This window comes from Symphalangus syndactylus, chromosome 11 (genome assembly GCF_028878055.3).
Source record: "Symphalangus syndactylus isolate Jambi chromosome 11, NHGRI_mSymSyn1-v2.1_pri, whole genome shotgun sequence".
Lineage (NCBI taxonomy): Eukaryota > Metazoa > Chordata > Mammalia > Primates > Hylobatidae > Symphalangus > Symphalangus syndactylus.
In genome coordinates this window covers 129636547-129657030 of record NC_072433.2, presented here as the reverse complement: position 1 = coordinate 129657030, position 20484 = coordinate 129636547, and the positions used below count along the sequence as shown (strand labels likewise).

Below are 20484 nucleotides of genomic sequence, written 5' to 3'. Positions count from 1 at the left end.
TGCCTGGGGACAGGTAGCTGCAGATGCCTCCGACACCAAGTTGCCCTCTGCCCCTCCCGAGTTGTGCTCCTCCATGCCAGGGGAGGTAGGACAGCTCCCCTTGCCTCCTAGGCGGTTGGCAGAGTGGCAGCGGCTGCTGCTCCTTCCTGCTGCTGGCTGATGGAGAGATTATTTCTAAGCCCTTCCCATTCCACCCCCCCACACTGGCTTCTCTTGCAGGACCACAGTGGCTGTCCCCGTGGGACTTGAAGTGCAGAGTCTGCTGCTCAACCAGGACAGCTGCCCTGGCTCCCTCCCAGCAAGAACCCCCGGACCCTCATCTCTCATAAGGAAAGGGACTTCTGGGTCCTTTAAAAAAAATCCCACCTCAATCCCCCAGGGCTCTCCTGCAGCTGCTGGAGAGAGAGATGCAGAATGAATGAACTTCTGGTTTCTGGAGGAGGCACAGGAAGAAAGATTGGAAACTAACTCTGCTAGAAACTGCTGTTTTGGAGATTTTTTCTTACCCTTCATCTCCACCACAAACCTGTCCCTTCCCTGGGCACCAAGACGTGGGCTCCCCTTGCCTGGCAGAGAAACAGCTGGAAACTGGCTCCCTGAGACAAGAAGGTGAGTGAAACTTGAGGGGAAGAGTTAGTGCTTGCTGCAGGGCGGGCGGGGGCCAGGGGGGAAGTTGATGCTGTCAAACATCCTTGGCAAAAGTGCTGTTTTGAGTGAATTCCTTTCCCATGCTCTGGAAGGAGCTGTTTGCCAGCTGTTTGGAGAGCCGTAGATTGCAAAATTGGGTTTATTCCGTGAATGCAGAAAGGGCAGTTTTCAGGTTCTGGAAGGAGCCCCAGGCTGGGGGACAGAGTGCTGGGTTGGATTCGGATTTGCTGTGTGACCTTGGACAAGTTACTTCCGCTCGCTGGGTCTTGGCTTTTGCACTGGGAAAATGTGGAAGCTTGCAAAGGGCTCCCCGGATTTCAAAATACTCTTCTCTCTGCAGGCTCCTCATCCTCCTCTGGCCATTCCCTGTGAGCAAAGTAATGCATTCAGAACAACAGAATGTTGTGTAGGGAGCAAGAGTGTGAAATAGGCTACGATTCACTCTCCACTACCCACCGGAATCCAGCCGGCGCTGAAATTGAGAGGAACTTTGATTTCCATTCCGCTGCCGAGTTTTTCTCTTGATTGGAGTGGAGTGCATCTGAAAATGTAAGCTTATAGATGCTTTGGAAATGGCTTTGGCTAGAATGAATAGCATAAGAAATAGTTGCAGGATCTGAAGGTGAGAAATATTATGGAAAGGACTTTTTAAATATGTGAATTGGCTAAATCTAAAACACTCACACTAAGTCAAGCACCTCATATAGGTCTGAAATGGAGACAGCATTAGAGGCCCCATCATTTTTTTTGTTTTTTTCTTTTTGAGACGGAGTCTTGCTCTGTTGCCCAGGCTGGAGTGCAATGGCGCAATCTCGGCTTACTGCAGCCTCTGCCTCCCGGGTTCAAGCGATTCTCCTGCCTCAGCCTCCCGAGTAGCTGGGACTACAGGCACATGCCACCATGCCTAGCTAATTTTTGTATTTTTAGTAGATACAGGGTTTCATTGGCCAGGCTGGTCTCAAACTCCTGACCTCAGATGATCTGCCTGCCTCTGCCTCGCAAAGTGCTGGGATTACAGGCATGAACCACTGCAGCTGGAGGCCCCTTCATTCTGCAGATAAAAGCCTGCGGGCCCAGAGACGGGGAGTAACTGGCTGGAGGTCACACAGCAAGGATGGCTGAGGCAAGCACGCAACGAACATGGAGGATTACTGTGATTGCAAGTATGCAATGCTCCTCCATCCCCTTAGCAAAGGCCTCCCCAAATGAGGAAGCAACCAAGAGGGATTAAGCGAGACTGGTGGAGCTCCTCCTGAGACATAGATGCTTAGATGCTTGCTAAGGACAGTCACATTCCTGGTCTGCTCGAACCTTTAACAGACCCTTGCCGAACCTCCCTGGTGTCAGGTGCTTGCTAAACAGTAGGCAAGACACGCAAGCATTCCACGCATCAACCTCCTTATCTATAAAGTGGAGCTCTTATGTCTACCTCATGAGGTTGTTGAGGTGAGTTAGGTGAAGCCAGGCATGTCAGAAGCATCTAAAAGTGTTATTAATACACACTTTCTTGTATATTACTGCATATAACCCTTGCCATGCCCTACGATGTGGGCACTCAAACTGCCCCAGTCATATGGATAAAGCAAAGGACTCAGAGACACTGAGTTACCCACCTGTGCTGGCAGTCCATGAGGGGTCGGTCCCTGCCAGTGAACTTGAGAGCCTACATTCTTAAGCTCTATTTTTAAGCACCTGTATCTTGCTAGATTAGTATGAGTCTTGTCATTTGAATGAATGATGCTGAGATCAGAGAGGTTAAGCCACATACCTGAGACCACAGAGCCCAGAAGTGGCACCACTCTGACTTGTCCAGCTCAGGACTGAATTACTCAAGTCCCCATCCGTGCAACGTCTGTTCTGGAGACATCCTTCTGAGATGTCAGTAGATGTTCCACCAGGGAAGGGTTTTGTACACTGATGTATCTCAAGCACGTAGTAGGTGCCCAATAAATATGTCTTGAACTAAAGGTTAAAGGAACAAGCCATGCAGATGCAGTCACAGGAAAACACATGCAAGAATATCTGCAGTTGTGACATCCAGGACTCTTTGCCCCAAAACTCACTTCCCTTCCTTTTTCTTGCTCTTTGTCGTTTGGGTGTCAGACTGGTAAACCCAGCGCTTCCCACCTGGCGGTCTTCAGCAATGCCCATGCCTGCCAGAGAACGGAGCCTGCATCCCAGACACCACCACTATGGTTCCCACAGCCCTTGGAGTCAGCTCCTGTGCAGCCCCATGGAGACGCCGTCCATCAAGGGCCTTTACTACCAGAGAGTGCGGAAGGTGGGTGCCCTGGGCGCCTCCCCGGTGGACCTGAAGAAGGAGATCCTGATCAACGTTGGGGGCAGGAGGTATCTCCTCCCCTGGAGCACACTGGACCAGTTCCCTCTGAGCCGCCTGAGCAAACTCAGGCTCTGTCGGAGCTACGAGGAGATCACGCAGCTCTGCGATGATTACGACGAGGACAGCCAGGAGTTCTTCTTCGACAGGAGCCCCAGCGCCTTCGGGGTGATCGTGAGCTTCCTGGCGGCCGGGAAGCTGGTGCTCCTGCGGGAGATGTGCGCGCTGTCCTTCCAGGAGGAGCTGGCCTACTGGGGCATCGAGGAGGCCCACCTGGAGAGGTGCTGCCTGCGGAAGCTGCTGAGGAAGCTAGAGGAGCTGGAGGAGCTGGCCAAGCTGCACAGGGAGGAGGTACTGAGGCAGCAGAGGGAGACCCGCCGCCCCGCCTCGCACTCCTCCCGCTGGGGCCTCTGCATGAACCGGCTGCGCGAGATGGTGGAAAACCCGCAGTCCGGGCTGCCCGGGAAGGTCTTCGCTTGCCTCTCCATCCTCTTCGTGGCCACCACGGCCGTCAGCCTGTGTGTCAGCACCATGCCCGACCTCAGGGCAGAGGAGGACCAGGTGAGTGGCCTCTGATGGGACCCACGGCTCCATCCCGCAGGGTGCCTGGGCGGAGATGTCTTTTAGGGGCCCACGAAAATGCCTTCAGGTCTTAAAATAAGAAGAAAAAAATGAATATTATCCAACGTGGGTTATATTCATTATTAGGCCATCAGTCATAAAAGATAATTTTTCATCTTTTTTTTTTGGAGTCCTACAAACGCAAAAGTGCCCAAGGCTCATCATGAAAGTCATTATGTGGCCCTCAGCCATGTATGGACACAGTGGGCCAGACAGACCCAGTGTCACCTCTCCCGGCTCTCCCGATTCTGTGACTACAGGCAAATCACTCCACCTCCTCTCTGAGGCTGTCTCCCCCTCTGTGAAATGGGTAACATCACCTCGAAGGTTTACTCACCCAGTGAACTCAACATGTGTTTACTGAATAGCACTCTGTGCTAAGCCTTAGACCAGGTCAAAAACATAAAATCCCTGCCTTCTTGAGCTGACATTCTCCTGGTCATCCCCACTCTATTTTCAGATGAGGAAACTGAGGCACAGGCCATTTATTTTCCTCGGAGCTCCACGGTAAGAACACCAATGATGCAAAGGTCCCCGGCCTCAGTTTCCCTGCAGTGCTCAGTGTCTGGGCCAGTCTCACTGGTTGGGAAACTCACAGATGAGCTGATTTGTAAGTCACTCTGCCCCAGGAGGCCAGAGCAAAAAGTGTTGCTTGCCCACACCTTCATCCCCTTTGCAGGGAGTTACAGGAGACCCCGAGACACCCTCCCCCCTCCCAGGGGCCAGATGGTCTGAGAAGTGAAATAAGAACCTAGCATTTGGTTGAGAGGGTTATTGGAAAGCTTCAAACAGAAAACTAGATTGTTTCCTGATTTAAAAAATCACTCCCCTCCAGCACCGAGCTCCCCCAGGGCTGCCTGTCATCTTAAGGTTTGGAGCTTAACTTGTAATCAACCGAGAGAGAAAGTAAACACATACATAAGATCGTGCTTGCTCTATTTGGCTCATAACAGTTGCCAGCCTACCTAAGTTCTTTTCACTTAAAGATATGTCCCAGGGCAAGACAACAGGATCAGAGAACTTGCCAGATAGAAAGGACTTAAATGGAGAACAGCCCATGCCTCACACACAGTAGGATCCCAGTACATATGGGTTGAATAAAATGTGTCTTGTCCAACCTACAAAAGTTTGGCCCTAAAAAACCCCACAAAATATTTGGACCTTTAAACAGCTTGTTTTCCCATGGAGAAGACGATAATGGCAATCATAGGCATTTTTTCATTCTACAGCATAAAAGCATGTGATTTAAGAGCCTGCTTGTTCACAGAAATATTTATGTGTGGACTCTGCAGTACAAAGATTGAGACAAAACAAGTGACCTTCCTACCCCATTTCTTAAGGGTGCCCTGATCCCAGTTAAGAAAGAAAGGCCCCTGGATGCCCACAAGCCTGTTCCTCTTAGACATTTCCAGAGAGGGGAGAAACTGTGTAGGAGCCAGGATTTCGGTTGTGCAGAGGGCCAAGATCTTTTCAAAACCTAATGCTTTGAAAATTACGCAGGGTATGAACCCAGGCCCGGCTTGACAGTGACTCGGGAAATCAAATTAGAGGGGAGAGGTGGGCCTGCAGACCTGTGCAGCCGAAGTTTCAGCCCAGGATCAGGGAGCCAAGTCTCCTCCTGGGACAAGAGAGATTTATGCCCGGGCCCAGCCACAATAGCTTTATGCTTTCTCCTTAGTGAAAGCGCCTTTGTGTGCGTGCCCAGAGACAGGCTGAGGTGCTGCCTGGAGAGTGTCTGTGTTCCTGTTTAGATAATAATTCAGAGAGCAGGGAGGCTGAGGACGGTGCAGTCTTTGTTCTCCCAAGACGGTGACCTTACATTTACGTGAAAGGATGATGGCCTCTTCCTGGACACGCGTGCTTTGTATTCCTTATTTGCCCTCAGGGAATGTCAGTCTAAGAGGGACCAGCTGCTTCTGGGGACAGGCAGTGGCCGTTTAGTGTGGGGCCTGTGTCCTGTAAATTGATCCTGATAGCATCCACGCTGAAGAATTAATGTCACGATGGGTTGGGGAGCAGACCCCAGGGCTTTCACCCACAGAACTCTTCCATCAGAAACAGAAACAATGGATGGACCTTTGCTGTAAGCAGTTTTCTGTTTTTCTGCCTTCTCATAGCAATGTCTCTTGGCATAAACCCGATAGTGGGGTAAAAGATCTGTGCCAGAGATTGCAAGTTACAGTGGAGGCTGGGTGCAGTGGCTCATGCCTGTAAGCTCAGCACTCTGGGAGGCCAAGGCTGGTGGATCTCCTGAGGTCAGGAGTTCGAGACCAGCCTGGCCAACATGGTAAAACTCCATCTCTACTAAAAAACACAAAAAAATTAGCCAGGTGTGGTGGCATGTGCCTGTAATCCCAGCTACTTGGGAGGCTGAGGCAGGAAAATCACTTGAACCCTCAGGCAGAGGTTGCAGTGAGCCAAGATTGTCCCACCGCACTCCAGCCTGGGCAACAAGAGCAAAACTCCATCTCAAAATAAAATTACAATGGAGAAGGGAAGAGGCAGTGTAGACAGGAAGGACCAAGCCATTACCTGAGCTCTTCTAAGGGGCACCGGATTTTAAAGTTCTGGATTTCCCAGGGAGACTCTTCCCCAAAAGTATGAAAGAACCATTGCCTCCTAACTGCCGCTCATGAAGCTGGCATTTCACACCATGGACTGATTTCATCCCTGTGGCAGCAAGGGGAAGTGAATACCACTTCTACCCCCATTTTACAGATGAGGAAACTGAGGCTCAGAGAGGTTTTATCACTTTCTTAAGCTCACAGTAAGTGGCAGAGCTAAGATTTGAACTCACCTCTGATTGGCTTTAAAATCCAACCCCCTATGACTGCACAACACTGATACTATCTTTCTTTCCTTTCGTTTTCTTTCTTCCTACCTTCCTTTTCTTTTTCCTCCTTTCTTTCCTTCTCTTTCTTTCTTTCTCTCTTTTTCTAAATTTGAGACAGTGTCTCACTTTATCACCAGGCTAGTGTGCAGTGGCATGATCTTGGCAGCTCACTGCAGCCTGCGTCTCCTGGGCTCAAGTGATCCTCCCACCTCAGCCCCCCAAGTAGCTGGGACTACAGGTGTGTGTCACCACACCCAGCTAATTTTTTGTAAAGACAAGGTTTCCCCATGTTGCCCAGGCTGGTCTCAAACTCCTGAGTTCAAGCAATCTGCCTGCCTTGGCCTCTCAAAGTGCCAGGATTACAAGCGTGAACCACCATGCCCGGCCCTAACTTTCAATTCTGGGCCACTTCGCCTCTAGTCTAGAACCTCAGCATCGGGGGCACTTTGTGCTTCTGAGGCAGCCAGAATTTGTCAAACAGCTCTCAGGCCAGCATGATGGTGCGAAGGCCAGACGCCCTGGGTTTCAATTTTGGCCTCAGCCATGACTAACCCAGTGATCTTAGGAAAGTCACTTAACCTCCTTGAGCCTCAGTTTCCTCCTCTATGAAATGGGGGTGCTCTAAGCACCTCCCTCAAGGGGTCATGTGGTGCATAAAGCAGCTGGGACAGTGCTGACACACAGAGGTGCTCAGCGAAAGTCTGTCATACTGATCATCATTCATTCATTCATTTGGTAGTAGTTAACAGGAAACCAAACATTCATCCTTTACCATCCTTCAACAACAGTCACTGACTGCCTACTAAAGTCCATTCTTCTGGGTGCTGGAGAGAAGACAAATTTCTTATTTCCTTGGAGCTTAGATTCTGAGCAGCCCTGTTTTTTTTTTTTTTTTTTTTTGACAGGGTTTCACTCTGTCTCCACCCAGGCTGGAGTACAGTGGCACAATCTCAGCTCACTGCAGCCTCTGCCTCGCGGGTTCAAGCGATCCTCCCACCTCAGCCTCCTGAGTAGCTGGGACCACAGGCAGGCATCATCACGCCTGGCTAATTTTTGCACATTTTGTAGAGATGGATTTCACCATGTTGGCCAGGCTGGTCTCAAACTCCTGAGCTCAAGTGATTCTCCCACCTCGGCCTCCCAAAGCGTTGGGATTACAGGCATGAGCCACTGCACCCCAGCCCCCTGCTTCATTTTTGAGTTGACATTTACATAACATGAAATTGAGCACCTTAAAGGGAACAATTTAGTGGCATTTAGTACAATCACAATCTTCTGCAGCCACCATCACCTCTATCTAGTTCCAAAGCTTTTTCTCAGCATTCCAAAAGAAAACCCTGTCCCAACTAGGCAGTCTCTTCTCCTTCCTCTCCCGCCAGCCCCTGGCAACCACCCATCTGCTTTCTATCTCCATGAATTAGCTTATTGTGGACATTTCGTAGAAATGGAATCATGCCAGGTGTGGCCTTCTGTGACTGGCTTCCTCCTCCAGCATCATGTCTTCAAGGTCCATGCACTGTGCCATGTGTCAGACCTTCGTTCCTCTTCATGGCCGAATACTATTCCACTGTATGTATATGCCACTATTGGTTTATCCATCCAGCGCTGATGACCTGCTTCATGTTGACAGCTAAAGATAGAAAGACACACTCCAAAGACCGACCCCCACCTCCAAGGAACAAGATGGGTTTGAGACATGAAGCCAGGATTCTGTTCCCACAGCTGCCACACAGACTCCTTTGAATAGGCAGGATTTGAGATCTAGTCCTGACGCTTATTTTTTTTTGAGGTGGAGTTTTGCTTTTGTCACCCAGGCTAGAGCGCAGTGGTGTGATCTCAGCTCACTGCAACCTCCACCTCCCGGATTCAAGCAATTTTCCTGCCTCAGCTTCCCAAGTAGCTGGGATTATAGGCACCCAACACCATCCCTAGCTAATTTTTGTATTTTTAGTAGAGATGAGGTTTCACCATGTTGCCCAGGCTGGTCTCGAACTCCTGACCTCAGGTGATCCGCCCGCCTCTGCCTCCCAAAGTGCTGAGATTATAAGCTTGAGCCACCACACTGAACCCTGACTCTCGCTTGAATGCACTGGGAGATCCAGGGCAGGTCACATCTGCCCCTGGACCTCAACCTCCTGCTGGTAAAATGATGGTCTGGACTTGTCATTTTACAGGCTGACTGGTCCCTAATGTCCTTCCAGCCCTGGGCACCTGCAGCCTCCTGTCCTGGTCTATTTGCTGCAGTTTCCCAGGTTCTTTCTTCCCCTCTGCCTTCATTGTCCTCCCTGCCATTCATCCCTCCCACCCTCTCCATGTGGCCTCAGCCCTGGCCTGGCAGCTCTGCCTTTCCCTCCCTCCTGGCAGCCTGAACACCACTGGCCACCTGCAGTGGACCGTCTTTCTTCCTCTTTCCTGCTACTAAGACATCCCAACCACAGCAGATAGTATCAGGTCATGGAAAGGGCCAGCATCTTTAATCTGCTCATCCTGGGTTGAGTCCCAGCTCTCCCACTCCTGGCTCTGCCCTTGGACAAGTCCTTTCCTTTCTCTGTGCCTCTATTTCCTCACCCAGCAAAGAGAACAATCATAATACTATTCAAAGGGTGGTGCTGAGGACTGAATGAGAGCCTGTATATCAGGGGCCAGCACACAGTGGACGCTTGTTGTTTTGCTCCCCCTTGGGGCTGGGCTCACACCCCTGCACCTGCTCTGCTGCTCTGCTCACCAGTCCCCCTCCCTGGCTCCCTTCAACCTGAATAGCAATGGCCAAGTCAGGGGCCGGTGGCTCAAATGTCCTCTCCCTCCCCTTCCAGTGTCTGTCCCCATTCCTCCTCTGTTCTGGCTTTCAGTGCGTCTTTTCTGAGGGCCTGTTCTGGCTGGAGACCCGGTGGGAGAAGTAGGGGAACTCGCCACGCTTAGGACCAGCCCTGCCAGCCTTCCCACAGTTCTCCTCCCACCTTGGGTGCTACTCCTGCCCCATAGCATTGCCTGGGGCTTTCAGGGATATTGTCAAAGGGACATGCACACCCTATGGCCACCGAGTAAAGTGCCCTTGGTGATGTCTCTGCAGAACCATGGTGGGGTGAGGGAGCAGAACCGCGCAGGCTCTTTGGTCCTCGCCTTCCGTCTCATCCTGGACTGTAGACATTTCAGTGTCTTACTAAGGTGGAGGGCTGGGGAAGCAAGGCACAGAGAGAGGTTTGTTTGTTTGTTTTGAGACAGAGTCTTGCTCTGTCACCCAGGCTGGAGTGCAGTGGCGCGATCTCGGCTCACTGCAAGCTCCGCCTCCCGGGTTCACGCCATTCTCCTGCCTCAGCCTCCCGAGTAGCTGGGACTACAGACGCCCACCACCACACCTGGCTTTTTCTTTTTTTTTTTTTTTGAGATGAAGTCTCGCTCTGTCACCCAGGCTGGAGTGCAGTGGCACAATATCAACTTACTGCAACCTCCGCCTCCTGAGTTCAAGCGATTCTCCTGCCTCAGCCTCCTGAGTAGCTGGAACTACAGGCACCCGCCACCATGCCAGCTAATATCTGTATTTGTAGTAGAGACGGGGTTTCACCATGTTGGCCAGGCTGGTTTCGAACTCCTGACCTCAGGTGATCCACTAGCCCTCGCCTCCCAAAGTGCTGGGATTATAGACATGAGCCACTGTGCCTGGCCCACAGAGATTTTTCAAAGACCAGGCGGGACTCTTGGGGCCCCCTCCCCGGGATGCAGCTCACCTTTCGGGCTGCCATTTCCACCTCCTTGCCTCCTCACCCTTTAGTAAGAGGCCCCGTACGAGAGCCAGCTCCTGCCTCCTCCTCTGTTGCTTTCTCGGACCATGAATCAGCTTCCTAAAGAACTGGCCTGCTCTCTGGAGCTTCTCTGTGCTCGGTGGCATTTGGTAATTGCTCTAGCTAACTTATCCTAGTTTTGTTGCTTTTGGTTTTTTTTCCTACATCTGTGTCTCTCCCTATGTCCCAGCCAAGAAGCAATATTCCCTGTTTCCTGGCCTGGGGCCTCCATGGTGCTCTGCAGGTGACACTGTTTCCTCTGCCTCCTCACACTCCCCCCACCTCTGCAGGTCCAACTCCCAGTCCCCCGCAAATGCCCCGTGCAGACGCCGCCACCCACACTCATTCACAAGTCGTTCAGGAAGGGCCCCCACAGGCCAGGCCTATGCTGGACACTGGGAGAGTCCCCAGGTCTCTCCTTCGGTGACTGCTGAGGGGACACCAGCACAGAGGCGATGGGATGGCGGCCCGCCCTCCCCACACCAGGAGAACCACTGTGAGATTCAGAGTCAGTGGATACTTCTTAGACCTCTGCTGGGCTCCTGGCCCTGTGCTAGTCATTTCCCTGTTTCCCAATTTAATCCTCACCGCTATCCCATTCTACAGATCAGAAAACTGGGCCTCAAGAAGTTATGTAACTTGCCTGACAGCAGCTAAGCTAGTAATGCTCCCTCAGTGGCAGCTGCTTTTTTTTTTTTTTCTTTTTTTTGAGACAGGGTCTTGCTCTGTTGCCCAGGCTGGAGTACAGTAGTACAATCTCAGCTCTCCTCCAACCTCCTGGGTTCAAGTGATTCTCGTGCCTCAGCCTCCCGAGTAACTGGGATTATAGGCGGGCACCACCACACCTGTCTAATTTTTGTGTTTTTAGCAGAGACAGGGTTTCCCCACATTGGCCAGGCTGGTCTCAAACTCCCTTGTCTCAAGTGATCTGCCCACTTTAGCCTCCCGAAGTGCTGGGATTACAGGCGTGAGCCACCATGCCCAGCCCAGTGGCAGCTGCTTTCTAGTAAGAATTTGCTGGAACCTCTAGAAGAGAAGTCAGCCATCCAACCCACCCAAGGTGAAGGCCATGGAGAGCCCATGATGGATCAGCTGCAGGGCCTGAACCGGAGGGCAACGGCGGGAAAGGACTGAGCAGGAAGAGAAGCAGCGTAGATTGGGGAAGCTCCTACACCGCAGCATCCCTCAGCAGGTCTCCTCCGTGCCCACAATTGCCCTGTGGGATGAGAGTGACCTTCCCCATTTCACAGAAGGGAAGACACCTTCAGAGAGATGACTCATGGGCCAGTTCCCACGGTGGGGCTGACCCCGTCTGGTTGGTTCCAGCACTCTCAGAGCCCTTGTGTCCCAGGGTTGGGAAGGGGGGACAGCTGCTAGAAGGAGTGGGCAGGGAGTGGAGGGGAGATCCTGGGGAGGAGGGATTGTGGCTCAGGGTGACTAGTGCCTGGGGGGAGGCCCATGGGAGTGGAATAAAGGAGGGGAGGGTAGCGGAGGGCATGGCTGGCTGAGAGAAAAGTGGCTAAAGGAGTGGGCAGACAAGTGAGTCAGCACATCCAGGCCCCAGGAGAGCCTCGGAGGAAACAGCTCAGGGCCTCAGGCCAGGGCCAGAGGCACAAATGGTGAACTCACAGCAGGAGGGAAGGGAGGGAGGGATGCCGAGCTGCGGAATGGACCAGCCCTGACTAAGGAGCTGCAGAAGTGACAGGTGGCCACGTTCCAAAGTGGGACTGGCAGGATTTTGCTGGAAGGGACAGAGCGGGATGAGGAAGTCTCCAAGGTCAAGACTGTGGGCCCTGAGCCCCTCCCAGATGGAGCTTCCAGAACTGGCCCTCATTGCACCTGCAGAGCCCCAGGCAGCGGCTTTGCCCTCAGGAAGCCCCGCTCTGCTGCTGCGTGAAACAGGTGCGGGCCAGGCAGTGGGATCCCCACTACTCCCACTTCCTGCCTCCCCCAGGAGTGTTCAGCCAGCTCAGACTCAGACTATAACTCCCTTACCACAGTACTGGCCCTTTTAAAGTGCACCATTCGGTGATGTTTAGTATCATCAGGGAGATGTCCAGCCATCACTGCTACCTTCCTCCTCCATCCAGCCCCGGACACCCACCCCTCTGCTTTCTGTCTCTGTGGATTCGCCTGCTCTGGACATCTCACATAAATAGAATCATCCAACACGTGGTGTCTGTGTCTGGCTTCTTTCACTCAGCATCGTGTTTTCAAGGTGCATCCATGTTGTAGCATGATTTAGCCCTTCATTCCTTTTCACAGCTGACTACTATTCCATTGTATGAATAGGCCGCATTTTATGTATTCACTCATCAGTTTATGGATATTTAAGTTGTCTCTACTTTGGAGCTATTATAGGCTTTTGTGTACAAGTTTTTTTGGGTTTTGTTTTGTTTTTTTCTGAGACAGAGTCTAGCTCTGTCGCCCAGGCTGCAGTGCAGTGGCACAATCTTGGCTCCCTGCAACCTCCACCTCCTGAGTTCAAGTGATTCTCCTGCCTCAGCCTCCCGAGTAGCTAGGATTACAGGCACCTGACACCATGCCTGGCTAATTTTTGTATTTTTAGTAGAGATGGAGTTTTACCATGTTGGCCAGGCTGGTTTTAAACTCCTGACCCCAGGTGATCCACATGCCTCAGCCTCCCAAAGTGCCAGGATTACAGTTGTGAGCCACCACACCCGGCCTGTGTACAAGTTTGTGTGTGGACATGTGCTTTCATTTGTCTGAGCTATACACCTAGGAGTGGAACAGCTGGGTTGCATGGTAACTCTGTTTAACCTTTGAGGCCCCGCCAAACTGTTTCCACTGCTGCTGCCCCATTTTACCTCCATCCCACCAGCAGTGATGGGTTCCAGTTTCTCCACAATCTCACCGACACTTGGCTGTTGTCTGTCTTTATGATTCTAGCCATCCTAGTGGATGTCAAATTGTCTCTTATTGTGGTTTTGATTATCCTTTATTTTTGTTTTTTAACTTTTCATCATGGAGAACTTCAGACATTTACAAAGTACATAGAATAATATAAGGAACCTCTGGGAAACCGTGACTCCATCCTGACTCAGCTACACACAATGGTCAATATTCTGCCGCCTTTTTTTTTTTTTTTTTTTGAGATGGAGTCTCGCTCTATCGCCCAGGCTGCGGTGCAGTGGTGCAATCTCGGCTCACTGCAACCTCCGCCTCCCAGGTTCAGGCGATTCTCCTGCCTCAGCCTCCCAAGTAGCTGGGATTACAGGCATGTGTCACCATGCCTGGCTAATTTTTGTATTTTTAGTAGAGACAAGGTTTTAGCATATTGGTCAGGCTGGTCTCGAACTCCTGACCTCAGGTGATCCACCTGCCTTGCCCTCCCGAAGTGCTGGGATTACAGGCGTGAGCCATTGTGCCCAGCCAATATTCTGCCATTCTTGTTTCCTCTCTTTCCATCCCCTCTCCACCTCAAATCACTTATCATCATTTGTTACTATTTTTCTTTTACAGTTGTACAGGTAAAATGTACATGCACTGAAATGCACAAATCTTAGGTGTAGAATTTAATAAACGGATACACCCGTGTCAGCCTCTCCCCTGTGAGTACAGAATATTTCCGCGATCGCAGAATGCTCCCTCGTGGCCCTTCACAGGCCATCCCTACACTACCCAGAGGCAGCCACTGTTCTGATCGCTTTGTGCACCCTAGATGAGGCTGCCTGTTCTCGAGCGTCCTGCAAATGGAAACACATACCCGGCTTGCTTTGCTCTACCTCATGCCTGTGGGATTCATCCGTGTTATTTCATCATTCACACCCTGGGCCTTCTCCGGGCCAACACTTGCTCCTCTTCATTGCAGGAAGGAGCCAGAACACACCTCGCTCTGCCTGTGACAAGGGCTAGGAATAGGGTGACCAACCATCCGGGTGTGCCCAGGGCCCAGGGGGTTCCTAGGACCTGGAACTTTCTGGGTTTAAGCACAGAACTTCCACAAATGGAGAAAGGAGAACTTTTTTCTTTCCTTCTTTCCCCTTTTTTCTTTTCTTCCAGTGTTTGCTAAGCTGGGAATTATTTCCTCTGCCCACACTCCATAAACACCCCCTGCCCCAATGCTGCCATTTCTGAGGGACCAGTGCTGGGAGGCTGGATTTAGGATGCACAGCAGAGCCTGATGCAGGTGCAGTGACGTGGCAGAGCAGAGCCCTTGCTGCAGTCCAGAGAGGTGGCCAGAGGGCCAGGCCAGGGGAGGGGAGGAGCCGGTGTGCATGGCTTGAATGTCCAAACGCCAGCCCCACAGGCAGGAGGAGGACCCAGCAGAGCCTTCTCGGCCTCTCAGGAGTCACCTTCCTGAGCTATCAGGTCATCGGTGTGGAAAAGTTATTCCCAGGCTATAAGTATTTTAAGCCTAGGGAGAAACTCCCAGGATGTCTGCAAAGAAAGAAACCTTGTAGGCAGAATCTAGCTCAGAGTCTGAAAACCTTCCAGGTGCCTCAGAATGAATGGGGGAGTTGCCAAAATGTAGATTCCCAGGCCCACCCTAAGGTTTGGATTTTACGATGGGGGCCCAAGAATCTGCATTTACAACAACCACCCTGCGGGCTTCTGGTGCCCGGGTTTCCAAATCAGCTTTCAGAAATACCAATTCTGTTCCAAACTCTGCATTGGAAACTGAAGCACAGACAGGGCCAGTGGCCGCTGCAAAGTCACACAGCAAGTTCGTAGCAGGGCTGGGGAATCAGAACCCAAAACTTCTGAGCCCTTCAGGATCCTGAAGCAAACCTTGGGGAGTCATGGCAAAGACCTCTCGGTGGGTTGGAGAATCCCCTCATCTTCCTGTAATACCCAGCAATAGGAAGAAGGCATTGCTACCCTTACGCTGACCAGGCAGTCTGTGGTCCATGACCAATGTATGACTGTGTTCAAATGGCTACAGTGCATCCTGTGCCTGCTAGGTACACGGTCCTGTTAATGGCTTTATATGCATAATTTCCATTAATCATGACAGCCCTTCAGAGGTTAGCCAACTGTAAGTCCAGAGGAGACAAGTGATTTGCCCAAGTAAGCAGAAAAGATGGGATTTGAAACTGTGCTAGGCTCTGAGAGTATTGTAACTAGACAAGCAGACATGGTTTCTGGGGGGCTTGAAGGCAGGTAGGGCACAGAAAGTTCCTGATTCTCCAATCTTGCTAAAACCTTGCTGTGTGGCTTTGCAGTGGCCACTGCCCCTCTCTGTGCTTCAGTTTCCAAAGAAGAGGATGGAACACTCTGGACTCCACCCCTTGGCAGTGCTGCCTCTGCCTCCCACCCCTGCAATAGTCCACACAGAAGTCCAGCCAGAAAGGTGCCCTGCCCTGGACAGGCAAATAGAAACTGGCATTGTTCGGTCTGTTTCTCTTTCTCCAGCAGCCAGGCATAAAGAACATTTCAATTTATGATTTCTGTGGGCACTGGAAATAATTTCTTTTTCCACTTCAGAGCATTTTAATCCAAAGAAAACTGTGGTTGTCAACATCTTGCCTTTTACACAGAGAAGTTGCTTCGGCCATTCACCCATTCATCCATCAAGTATACATATCTGTGTGTCTGTGTGTGTGTGTTTGTGTGTGTGTGTGTGTAAAATATTTATAGGAAAGCTTTCTACCCTGGCTCCACATTTGAATTATCCATGGGGGTTCTGGAAAATTCTACTGCTCAGTTCAAACCTAGATTAATTAAATTAGAATCTTGGGAGGACCCTGCCCAAGCAGCAGAATGTTTCAAGGAACCCCTAGGTGATTCCAACATGCAGCGAAGGTTGAGAACCACACAGTAGAACAGTGCCTGTCAAACTTCAATTTGCATGAGTCACCTGGAGATCTTAACTGCAGAATACGATTCCGTGGGATGGGGTGGGGCCTGAGATGCTGTGTTTCTAACAAGCTCCTCAGGGAGGCTGATGCTTTTGGCTCAAGGTCCACACTTTGAGTGGCAGAAGGGCTGGTGGAACTACCCTGAACTACGGGGGAGGAAGAACAAAATACAGAACGCAGAATGGCACCGACCCAGCGAAACCGCTGAGCTGGAATCCCACATGTCAAAGGCAGCAATCACACATCCCAAGGGCTGTCCTGGGGATTCGGGAACACTCTCTGCCCCACTAACCTTCAAGCTATCAGAAACGATATCTGTTTGTCTAGTCACAGAATGCTCAGGGGTTAGCACCATGCCTGGCACAAAGTGGGCCCTCCATACATTTCTGTTGGCTAAGTGAATGAGGGGTGGTAAACAACAAAGTTACAGAATAGCCAATAGTGGCTAAGAGACCCTGGTACCACCTCCTATGTATGTGAGCTCAGGCAAGTCACTTCACTGCTGTGACCAACTTCCTGGGCTGTCAAATGGGGTCACGCTGCCTGCTCACAACATTGCTATGTGGCTTGAGTAACAGCAGGAGAGCAGTGCATGATCCCCCCTTAACGTTATTAAGGTAGAGGCTGGCGGCTATAACAAAGAGACCTCAAACTAGAATAGTTTTAAACCAAATTTCTCTCTTGTGCAATAGTCCCAAGGTGAGGGAGGTAGGCGGGTATAGACAACTCTTATTCCAGATTCTCTCGCCTTGATGTTCCCTCCTCCCCTGGGGCGCTGGTCCAGTCCTCTCTTCTAAGCTGGGTTGCAGACCCATCTGTGCTGTCCCGGCTCACAGGTAGGATGGAAAGAGTGTGGAAAAGTCAGATCTGGCCAGGCGCGGTGGCTCACGCTTGTAATCCCAGCACTTTGGGAGGCCGAGGCGGGCGGATCACGAGGTCAGGAGATCGAGACCACGGTGAAACCCCGTCTGTACTAAAAATACAAAAAATTAGCTGGGCGTGATGGCGGGCGCCTGTAGTCCCAGCTACTCGGAGAGGCTGAGGCAGGAGAATGGCATGAACCCGGGAGGCGGAGCTTGCAGTGAGCCGAGATTGCGCCACTGCACTCCAGCCTCGGTGACAGAGCGAGACTCCATCTCAAAAAAAAAAAAAGAGTGAGATCCAGAGGTGGTTTGCATCACTTCTGTTTCCAGTCCGGAGGTGAGGACTTAGTCATATTTGGCCACACCTAGCGGCAAAGGAAGCCACAAAGAACGGTCTCTGACCTGGCCGATCTGCTGTGTACCCAGCCACAGCTGGAAAACTGTGTAAAAGGAGGTTCTGGTGGACGACTAAGTTTACAGCCCAAAGCTCATGGGCATAAGTTTACAGCACAAGGCTCGAAGTTGTCCCCCGATTTCCAGCGCTATTGCAGGTCCTCTCTCTACCCCACATTGCTGCCTCTTCTCCCCGCAGGGTGAATGCTCTCGGAAGTGCTACTATATTTTCATCGTGGAGACCGTCTGCGTGGCCTGGTTCTCCCTGGAGTTCTGCCTGCGGTTCGTCCAGGCCCAAGACAAGTGTCAGTTCTTCCAGGGGCCCCTGAACATCATCGACATCCTGGCCATCTCCCCATACTACGTGTCGCTGGCGGTGTCTGAGGAGCCCCCGGAGGACGGCGACAGGCCGAGCGGGAGCTCCTACCTGGAGAAGGTGGGGCTGGTCCTGCGTGTGCTGCGGGCTCTGCGCATCCTCTACGTGATGCGCCTGGCTCGCCACTCGCTGGGGCTGCGGACGCTGGGGCTCACCGTGCGCCGCTGCACACGTGAGTTCGGCCTGCTCCTTCTCTTCCTGGCTGTGGCCGTCACCCTCTTCTCCCCTTTGGTCTACGTGGCCGAGAAGGAGTCTGGGCGGGTGCTGGAGTTCACCAGCATCCCCGCCTCTTATTGGTGGGCCATCATCTCCATGACAACGGTGGGCTACGGGGACATGGTGCCCCGCAGCGTGCCAGGCCAGATGGTGGCCCTCAGCAGCATCCTGAGCGGGATCCTCATCATGGCCTTCCCGGCCACGTCAATCTTCCACACCTTCTCCCACTCCTACCTGGAGCTCAAGAAGGAGCAGGAGCAGCTTCAGGCCCGCCTCCGCCACCTCCAAAACACTGGTCTGGCCAGTGAATCTGAACTCCTGGACCCCCAAGTGGCCAGTGAACACGAGCTCATGAATGACGTCAACGACCTAATCCTGGAGGGCTCGGCCTTGCCTATCATGCACATGTAACTCAGCAGCCCCCGTGACTACATGGTAACCTCAACCCATCACCCTGCCTGAAACACACTCAAGGGTACCCCACATAGACCACCTAGTGGTGTTTCTAGAGCCCGGGGAGGACTCCCAAAGCTGAAGGGACATAAGGCCACAGAGGCTGTGTGTCTGTGATCCTTGTCCCTCGGGGCCCCGATGTCCCAGGCTAACTGTGTCCAGGCTGCTTGCCTTTTCCTCTCTCTGCCCATCTACTGAGCACGTCCAATCTTGCTGGAGTAGCTCAGTCTCCTTTCATTATCTTTTCCTTCCCAGCAGAGGCTCTAACATCCCAGGCTGGGTTCTGGATGCCCATAGAACTGGTAACCATTGGTATTTGCATAGTGAGCCTACGGAATTTCATGATTTCCCTAAGACCCTCTTTCCTGGGCCATGCCACCACTGGAAATCAAAGGTCCAGTCAGTGCAAACCCCTCTAATCAGATCTCCCCACCCAACCTTTCCACAGGTTGCGGAGGGAGCAATATGTTCTCCTTCCACTCACCACCACCAGTGGTATTTCCCCAATGCTGCTGCCTCCTGCCAGTTCTGAACACTTGTAGCTAAGAAGGCAGAACCAGCCTTTTTGCAGTAAATCACATGTTGAGGCTGACGCCCGCAAGCCTGCCATCCCTTACCTGGAGCTCAAGAAAGAGCAGGCATCCCCAGGCATGCCTGGGATCTGGGATGTGGGACCTGGGACCTGGGCAGAAACTCCACTTGCCAGCACAGCCAGGCCCTCCTTGGCCACCTGGACTCTTGGTGTGGTGTTCTCCAGTTATCCAGTCCTTAGCCTTGACAAACTATTTTGGGGTCCACGTTGTCCCTTGAGAGGATTGTTCCCGCTGCTCGTTCCTCCCACACTGCAGGGGACCTTGGCTTTTCATCCACAGCTGAGCCCCCATGGACTCAGTGTAGCTTTGGCACAGAAACAAGGGGAATTGTAGTCACTGCCACTTGCTGGCTTCCCAGACTACTCTTCTCCAGGGGAGGATAGACATTCCTAGCTCACATTTCAATGTATTTATTTGTCCATTCATCTGCGAACAGTCTGTCCTTTGCATCCAGGGGAGGAGGCAGATGGAGGTCTGAGTCACTGGAGATAAAGCAGCATATTCTGAGAGCAGGCAGGAAGGAGCAATGACTTCCAAGCAGTGGGCTCCCAAAGGCCTCACAGAGACGTGGGCAGGGCTGGAGAGTAGAGGTGTATTTTGGGAGATGAAGCTGAACAGGTGGGTTGGGATGAGAAGGCGGGGGCCTTGAATGCTTTACGGAGGGTAGAGTGATGTGCACAGACTGTGGGTTAGGGAGATGATGAGGCTGGATTGGGCGTGAGAAGCCCAGTTTGGGATGAGGAGCCACTGACCCATTCAGGCAACACAGCCCTCCCTCCTTCCTACAAGATTAATCCTACAAGATTCTGTCAAATCCTGGCTTCTCCCAGCAGGACACACCTTGGAGACATCCTGATGGCACTTCCCCAGAGTGGCATGGCCTGCACAGGAGTTTGCTGTCGGCTGCAGGACTCCTGAAGAAAGTGCACAAGATCCAAACGGGTGACAGCGAAGTGGTTTGGCCCCTGCCACTCTGATGTCGTGTACGTATGAGAGTGGTCAGCATTTTACCACTGGTAACAATTTCCTTGCTGTTCATTCATTCTGCTAGTTTTCTGCGATTTCCTGCTGTGTGCCAGGCATAGTCCTCCGCTGATGGCAATGCCAGACAGCAGCGTGGCAGAGGGCTCTGACCCAGGAAGCACCCTGCACTAGCATCTAGTGTCCAAGGAGCCTTGGCCTCCTGTGGAGCCCGCCTTTCCTTGGAGTCCTCCAAGTGTCCCCCCAGCTGATACGGGCACATGTCCCCATTCTTTTAGACCCCAATCTTTCCCAAGCTGACATGTCACCAGGTGACACAGTGGTCCAGTGGCCATGACACAAGGAAATCCCCTGCACCCTATAAAATCCCCAGCCTGGATGGCCACTCCACACCACAAAGTGACAGGCAGATTCCCCTAAGTGTTGGGTAGAAATTCCATGTCACAGGCACCTTGGACAGTAGCCATAGAAGTGTTTCTGTTCCAGACTAACATTTTATTTATTATTTTTTTTGTTTATTTACTGACAGAGTCTCACTCTGTCCACCAGGCTGGAGTGCAGTGGCTTG

The 20484-nt window shown here is 51.9% G+C and overlaps 1 protein-coding gene across 1 annotated transcript; it reads left to right on the top strand.

Moving 5' to 3' along the window:
• The first annotated feature begins 274 nt into the window (after window positions 1-274).
• KCNG4 (potassium voltage-gated channel modifier subfamily G member 4) lies at window positions 275-19800 on the top strand. Its single transcript, XM_063612505.1, has 4 exons — window positions 275-609; window positions 2752-3547; window positions 17497-18324; window positions 19769-19800. The coding sequence occupies exons 1-3, from the start codon at window positions 419-421 to the stop codon at window positions 18298-18300; spliced, it is 1791 nt and encodes a 596-aa protein (XP_063468575.1). The 5' UTR covers window positions 275-418; the 3' UTR covers window positions 18301-18324; window positions 19769-19800.
• Window positions 19801-20484: the final 684 nt, after the last annotated feature.